An 8,835-nucleotide genomic window follows, 5' to 3' on the forward strand; every position below is an offset into this window, starting at 1 on the left:
CCGGGTACAGGCAATTATCGAGACGGGTAATTAACGGTAGCGGACGCCAGTCGCCTCGGGCATCAGCTATGTTAATTTGCGTGTCGTACCTGTCTTCATTACAGGTAACACAGGCCTGGGAGAATTGTTATATGTTTTGTATCAAAATACTAACGATCCGGATTTCTGGAAATATACAGGGCGTGCTTCTCCATCAGGGAGAAGAATAAAATGATTTAAGTGGATGTTATTTTCTTTTTAGAATACTGAGAATGTCTAAGAAGGATTAAAGATTTAGGAAAAATAATGTTAAAAATTTTTTTTTTTAGTTCAATATTAATGATTGGGGTTTTAACGAAGGGGTAAAGTGCACCAAGAAAATATTATTTATGTCAAATGTCATGATAATAATAATAATAATAATAATAATAATAATAATAATAATAATAATAATAATAATAATAATATATTATTATTTTTCTAATGACTTTCAATTTTTAAAATAAGCAACTTGGGCCTTTCTACAATGAACATATGAATTCTGGTACACTGATAATTTTGACTTTCTGCGAACGTTCATGATTTAAAGCCAAGAGATACCCAAACAATCGATTTAAAGCGACTATGTATACAATTATGATTTATGGTATGTGAAAATAATCTACCCTACAGATTTCTGAATAAAAAAAAAAAATATCCATTCATCGTAACAATAATTCGATGTATATTTAAGTCGACCGTCAAGAGGTACTGAAGAATTGTATTACAGAATGGAAGAATTATAGTTTCTTTTTTTAGTAAGGAGAACAATTATGATCATATGAAATAATAATAATAATAATAATAATAATAATAATAATAATAATAATAATAATAATAATAATAATAATAATAATAATAATAATAATGTCATGTCGCGAAAGTACTTATTCCTGGAAGCCATATTGTTCACCAAGAAATCTTTCATAAAGGTTATTTAGTTAGACGAACCTTATTAAAAGTAATATCTCATCTAATTAATTCAGGACGCGCCTCGCTGGAAAGTCATAAATAAATTTCCTGCGTCCGCTACCTACTGGAAAATCTTATAGAGTAATAGTTCACTATCTTATAATAATTATCTTACAATAATTACTGATTTGAATATGGTTTCCCGTGATTTGAATTTATGCCAACTCACATCAAGAAACAGCCGAGGGTTTCTTTGTCACTTTACACTGAGTAATTAATTGTCTTCCTCTCTGGTGTTAAATTGGTTTTATTGGTCCTGGTCTGATTAAATTATGCAACTCATTTTCTATGTTGTACCTGAAATCAGTTCTATGGTTAGTGGTAATTAACTTGAATCTTTCAGATCTGGTCTAATCATTTCTCTTTCTTAAGGTATCAAATATACAATAGACGTATATTACTCTGTTGAAATAAAATAGTCTTCGTTTATTATACTGAGTCAGACAATATGCATGACTGCTTTGCATAAATACACATTAGTCTCATTTACTCAGTAAGTACCAAAAAATGCGCCTCCTTTTGCGGTAAAGAGTAAACAAGAGTCTCATCATACGTAAAAAAAAAAAAGTAAATATCATGCTTTTTTTAAAAATAACAGCAGGCTTCATCTATTGTAATAAACAAGCGCCTTTGTCCAGCCAAACAATAAACTTCCTTTGATTCGTCTGGGGCAAACAGAATGCTTGCTTTGTCGTCCCAAACAATGGTCTTTCCTCTTCGTAATCAAGTAAATAAAACTTCACAAGACACAAGACTTTTTTGTGTGTTTTTCCTCTTGTTTTTATCTTCACTTTTCTGACTAACCATGGAAGGAGAATGACTACGGGGCAGGAGTACTTTGAAGTCCAAGGACTTCTGGATTACCATTTTACCGAACTGCGTTTCGCCCCCTCCGCCGTCGGGGGACTTAAAGGAATTGTACTCTTGTGTAAAGACGTGTGGAGCTTTGGGAAAGGGACGATGGAAAGGGATGATGGAGAGGGATGATGGAGAGGGATGGAAAGGATGGTTTGATGTGTGGGCGATGGCAGCACCTGGTAGGTTTTGTCGAGAGCGAAGACAGGGTATTTGATAAACGCATGTTGCTGGTCATAATATTTACGCATGTGGTATATACATATGTATGTATGTATATGTATGTATATGTATGTATATATATATATATATATATATATATATATATATATATATATATATATATATATATATATATATATATATATATATATATATATATATCTAATTTTTTCTGATATAACTGGAAAAATGGGATTATATTTCAATTAAAAACATTTCAAAATAACAAGGTTTACTCTCTCTCTCTCTCTCTCTCTCTCTCTCTCTCTCTCTCTCTCTCTCTCTCTGTCTCTCCTCTCTCCCCTGCCAAATCATGTCTAACGTGAGCAATTTCCATTCTTTTTACCAAACGATCTCAGTGTTGACACGGCGAAATGAAACCTGACCTCCTGAAACCTGACCTCCGCTAATTCGAAAATCCAGGTGGACGAAAAGGTACATTTTTGAAGGCCAGGAAGCGATAATAAAAAAAAGAAAAAAATACACGACACGACAAAAAATCAAATAAAAAAAGGAATAAATTAAAAAAAAAATAAAAAAATGAAAGGACGAAGGGGAACCGTAGAGCAGAAAGGCGGAAGAGGAATTGTTATCTGCGATAGGCGAGACGATAAACCTTCCCCCTTGGGTTATGACGATCTGATACTTTCCAGCGAACTGCTATTAGACCCAGATTGGGCGACTGACAAATGAGACTTAGGGCAGGATGTGGTGAGAGATGGGGGAGGGGAGGAAATGGGAGGGGGTGGGGAGGGGTGGAGGATCCCCCACGCAGTTAAAAGGGGGACAAATGGTTTCCAGGAAGAATTATGACTGGGCGATGAGGTGCGATTGGCTACAGGAGGATTAGATTAAACGCTGCGTCAGGAGGCGGGAAAAGCGAGAGAGCGAGATTCCTATGAGTAAGGATAAAGGACGGGAGTATCATGAGCTGTTTTGGTGTCTGAGGCTGAAGTGTAAGTAGGACTATGTAATTCAAAATCAAAAGCTGTAAGTGAGGGTCTCAGTAATTCAAAATCAAAAGCTGTAAGTGAGGGTCTCAGTAATTCAAAATCAAAGCTGTAAGTGAAGGCCTTTGTAATTCAAAATCAATGCTGTAAGTCAAGGTCTCAGGAATTCAAAATCAAAAGCTGTAAGTGAGGGCCTCTGTAATTCGAAATCAAAGGCTGTAAGTAAAGAACACTGTAATTCAAAATCAAAAACTATAAGTCAACCCCTCTGTAATTCGAAATCAAAATCTCTTAGTGAAGGCCTCTGTAATTCAAAATCTAAAATGGTTGCTCTTTCGGAAATCAGAAGCTCTTAGTGAAGGCCTCTGCAATTCAAAATCAAAAGCTGGAAGTGAAGCCCTCTGTAATTCGAAATCAAAATCTCTTAGTGAAGGCCTCTGTAATTCAAAATCAAAAGCTGAAAGTGAAGGCCTCTGTAATTCGAAATCAAAAGCACTTAGTGAAGGCCTCTGCAATTCAAAATCAAAAACTGAAAGTGAAGGCCTCTGTAATTCGAAATCAAAAGCTCTTAGTGAAGACCTCTGCAATTCAAAATCAAAAGCTGTAAGTGAAGGCCTCTGTTATTCGAAATTAAAAGCTATAAGTGAAGGCCTCCGTAATTCAGAATCAAAAGCTGTAAGTGAAGGTCTCAGTAATTCGAAATCAAAAGCTGAAAGTGAAGGTCTCAGTAATTCGAAATCAACAGCTGTAAGTGAAAGCCTTTGTAATTCAAAATACGATTTAATAGGTAACTACAATCTGCTCTGCTGAATGTGCTTCCAACAGTTATTAGGTTCTGTCAAGAATGGACTTTCAATTTCGATTTGAGTTGCCCTTGTTACATCAAGCTTAAAAGTTATAATATAATCAGAATATAATGGTGCCAAAAATGCACGTAAAATTTTTTTAAATCACTCCTTTTTATGTACTATTATTGTTTCTGCCTACTTGCGATCCGGTAATTAGCAAACAATAAGTTATCTCTTACATATTTGTCTGTTTCATTTGATACTAAACATTTATATAACGATACACACACACAAATACACACACACACACACACACACACACACACACACACACACACACATATATATATATATATATATATATATATATATATATATATATATATATATATATATAATGTAATGTGAGTCTTTGTATGTGAGTGTGTGTGTGGAAAGAAATATACTGTCTGGGATACAACAGAGATAATATAGATAGAGACGAACATGCAGAGAGAGAGAGAGAGAGAGAGAGAGAGAGAGAGAGAGAGAGAGAGAGAGAGAGAGAGAGAGAGAGAGAGAGATTACGTAGGAGTTTAAAATTTGGGATATGTGTTAATTGGAAGGAATAGAGGGAGCTTCCTTCGACCCACGAAAAAATGAAGGGGACTAAAGGATTGCCAGGTGGGCAGGGAACCAGAGCTCTATATATATATATATATATATATATATATATATATATATATATATATATATATATATATATATATATATATCACTTTCTCTCTATCATATACTATATATATATAATATATATATATATACTCTGTATATATGTATGTATAAATGGATGTATGTGTATGTGCCACAATAACTCTGAAACACATTGAGCAATTTCAACCAAAACTTCGGGTACATATGACTAACTATCTAGAAATCAGCACAGTGGGGGCAAGACATCACTACCACCAAAGGGCACCAGATTGGGGGGAAGGGCCTCCCGGAAACGGAGCCGGTTCTTCCCGTGAAACAGGGCTGGCTATATGTACCTAATTTCGGTATACATATGACTTACTGTCTGGAAAAGAATACTGTGGGTGTAAGACATCAATGTCACCAAAGAGGGAGGACTGGGAAAGGGTGAGAAAGAGAAAGAAGTGAGAGGGAGAGAGTGTGGGGCAAGAGAGAGAGAGAGAGATGGGGCAGAGAGAGAGAGAGAGAGAGAGAGAGAGAGAGAGAGAGAGAGAGAGAGAGAGTTTATCGGTTGTTATTCAGAGTTATCTCGGACAGCTGGGTTGGTCAGCTAGTATATATATATATATATATATATATATATATATATATATATATATATATATATATATATATATATATATATATATATATATATATACATATATATATATATATATATATATATATATATATATATATATATATATATATATATATATAATGTACTTGGCGTCAATCTGTCACGTCATTTCACACTGCATAGGAAATGCTGAGCCTAAACTGATCGATTGATGTCTGAAAATATGAAGATACATTTAAAGAAAAACATTCAAGCACGATCAGCATTTTAACTCCTCAGATAGAACCATGAATATCAATTTTATATCTGTTAAATTTCTATTCTTTTTTTCTTCTGTAACTGAAATGATTTTAGCATTGTCAATCGTGTCACAAGGAAGGGAAGGGACGAGCAAGAACCCAGTCTCATTAAATGACAATCTTCTCTTATTAATCAAGATGTTTCTCATTAGCCCGAGGACATTTGGATCCACAGCACTGATGCTCTGGTAGAGAGGTTCTCTATTATTAGTAGTATAATTAGATTCCTACAGAAACAAAAACTACTGCTAGTAATATAGAATTCAGGCCAAAAGCCAAGCACTGGGACCTATAAGGTCATTCAGCGCTGAAACGGAAATTGACAGTAAAAGGTTTGAAAGGTGTAACAGGAGGAAAACCTCAAAGCAGTTGCTCTATGCTTCATCTGTTAGGAGAGGGTGGAAAGTAAGATGGAAGGAAGAGAGTACGAAAGGAGGTACAGTAAAAGGAATGAAAGGGGTTGCAGCTAGGGGTCGAAGGCACGCTGCAAAGAACCTTAAGTAATGCCTACAGTGCACCGCATGAGGCGAACTGACGGCACTACCCCCTATGGGGACTAATGCTATTCTGTTCTTGTCAGAGGATATACTATTATTTACAGCTTATTAAAACGACTCTTAATTTGTTTCCAGGTGTGTGAAGCGGCAAGGAGTTTGTGGAAGCTGAATAATGAATGCAGCAGTAACTGCTCTCCTGATTTCCTCCGTCGCCATCCCTTCTAAAGAAAAGTTATATAACTGAAACAAATTAAATTTACAGCTGTTGTTGTATTTGTTACAGCAACTATAATTCTTAGTGCTTTTGTATTATCCGTAAGTGAAGGCCTCTGTAATTCAAAATCTAAAGCTGTAAGTGAAGGCCTCTATAATTCAAAATCAAAAGATCTAAAATTGTAAATACGGTTTCATGGGTATCTACAATCTGCTTTGTTGAATGTGCTTCAACAGTTACAAGGTTCTGTCAAGAATGGACTTTCGATTTCAATTTGAGTTGCCTTTGTTACTTATATATCAAGGTTAAAAGTTATATAATCAGAATATTACGGAACCAAAAACTTAGGTAAAATTCTTTAAATCACTCATTTGAACGGTCTTTGATTTTATTACTGGTAAATAAAAAAAAATCTGATGTTGTATCTTGAATACGAATCTTATATTCTTGGTATTTCATGATTTTTGTTCCTTGACAAATGTATTCCCTTTTCAACGCACAGTTAAAAGCTTGAACTATCAGTCTATTGTTGAAAATTAGAAAGAGAAATTTAACAATATACATGGAAAACATTCTCTTGGAAATAAACAAACAAACAAAAATCCTATTGTCCCTTTACAAAGGTCAGCAGTTAAACGTAAATGTTAGTGTATTTCAGGGCCGAGAGCATGACTCTCTCTCTCTCTCTCTCTCTCTCTCTCTCTCTCTCTCTCTCTCTCTCTGTTATTTATTTCCAAAAAGGAGGAAAAAATAGACTTATTTCGAAATGAAGTCGAGGAAAAATTGAAATTCTTTAATGAGATGAAAGTCACTTTGTTTACAAGCTTAAAGGATAATCTTGGCCCCTGGAGGAAGGACACCAATGTATCTTTTTGGTTATCAACCGCCGTTTTACGCACGCACACGCGCGCGCATACATACACACACACATACACACACACCCACCCCTGCATATATATATACATATATATATATATATATATATATATATATACATATATATATATACATATATATATGTATATATATATATATATATATATATATATATATATATATATATATATATATATATATATATATATATATATATATATATACAGGGGTGTATGTGTCAATATATATATATATATATATATATATATATATATATATATTTATATATATATATATATATATATATATATATACATATATATATATATATATATATATATATATATATATATATATATATATATATATACATATATATATATATATATATATATATATATATATATATATATATATATATATATATATATATATATATATATATATATATATATATAGATAGTGTGTGTGTGTGTAAATGTATATTTATTCAAGCTTTAAGGATATAGCATAATGACAGTAGAAGTTTTTTCAACATACATCACCTTCTGGGAAATTTTTTTTATATCAATGGAATTTTCGTCCTCCAGTGCCTGACACATTCAGACAGGCTTTTGCCAAGTACACCCCCTAAGTTGGATACTTTAGTTGTTCTAGATTACTATTAATAATATGTTGTCGTTCTTGAGTCTGTTCGAGGCTGCTTTAGTATGCTATTGGTTTATTTTTTTTCTTATGGAATTCAAATAATAAAAATTACAGTCAACGATACCTTGACATTCTCTGAAGCCACCCTTAGCTAGTAGCAACGTCTCTTTAGTTAAGGCTGGAATGGTGACTTGTTTTTGTTTTTTATTAATGTTGTCGTTATCACCGTTCTTTTACTCTCATCAACTCTATTTACATTCCTCACATAAATGAACCGTCAGTTAAAAAAAACCCTAAATATTTATTTTTAGTCTGAATGCGTTGTGTATTATTAGCATTTCCTGATTTGATTCTGTGATAGGATATTCCCCTTTTTAAACATTCGGACAAAAGCGTAGACCATTAGTCTGTTGCCGAATAAAATAAAAACAACAATGGGACAATGCTGCTTAAAAAATATTCTATGTTGTATAAATAAATCACATTCTGACTCGCGAAACAAATGTTGACAAATACAGCGAAAATTGACGTAGCTTCTCTTCGTACTGAAAGCTTTGCTGGAATGATTCTTTCTCTCTTTCTCTCTCTCGCTCTCTCTGTCTCTCTCTCTCTCTCTCTCTCTCTCTCTCTCTCTCTCTCTCTCTCTCTCTCTCTGTTATATTTTCAAAAAGGAGGAAAAAAATGTTGACAAAGTCGAGCGAAAACTTTAAAGATGAAAGTCGCTTTGTTTACAAGCTTAAAGGATAATCTTGGCCTGGAGGAAGGGACTGTATCTTTTTGGTTATCAACCGCCGTTTTCACTCTTGCTCTAACACACACATCTCTCTGATCTCTAGCTTCTCTTCATATCTCATATACTGAAAAGATCTTGTTTTTTCTCTTTATATATATATATATATATATACAGAATAAAGCGTTAATAGATTATACATATATATATATATATATATATATATATATATATATATATATACATATACATATATATATATATATATATATATATATATATATATATATATATATATATATATATATATATATATATATATATATAGATATATATATTATTATTGTAACAAACAGTATATTTATTCAAGCTTTAGAATATAGCATAATGACAGTAAGTTTTCAACAGACACCTTCTGGGAAATTTTTTATATCAATGGAATTTTCATCAGAACACATTCATGCATAGTTGT

At 33.0% G+C, this 8,835-nt stretch overlaps 1 protein-coding gene across 1 annotated transcript in view; it reads left to right on the plus strand.

The window, feature by feature from the left end:
- Nucleotides 1-1,963: 1,963 nt before the first annotated feature.
- LOC136842715 (uncharacterized) overlaps nt 1,964-8,835 on the plus strand; it is a 14,942-nt gene continuing 8,070 nt past the window's right edge. The window contains exons 1-2 of the mRNA XM_067110422.1: nt 1,964-2,027; nt 3,364-3,764. Coding sequence (XP_066966523.1) covers nt 1,964-2,027; nt 3,364-3,764 — 465 coding nt within the window. The remainder of the gene's footprint in view (nt 2,028-3,363; nt 3,765-8,835) is intronic.

Source organism: Macrobrachium rosenbergii, chromosome 2 (genome assembly GCF_040412425.1).
Source record: "Macrobrachium rosenbergii isolate ZJJX-2024 chromosome 2, ASM4041242v1, whole genome shotgun sequence".
NCBI lineage: Eukaryota > Metazoa > Arthropoda > Malacostraca > Decapoda > Palaemonidae > Macrobrachium > Macrobrachium rosenbergii.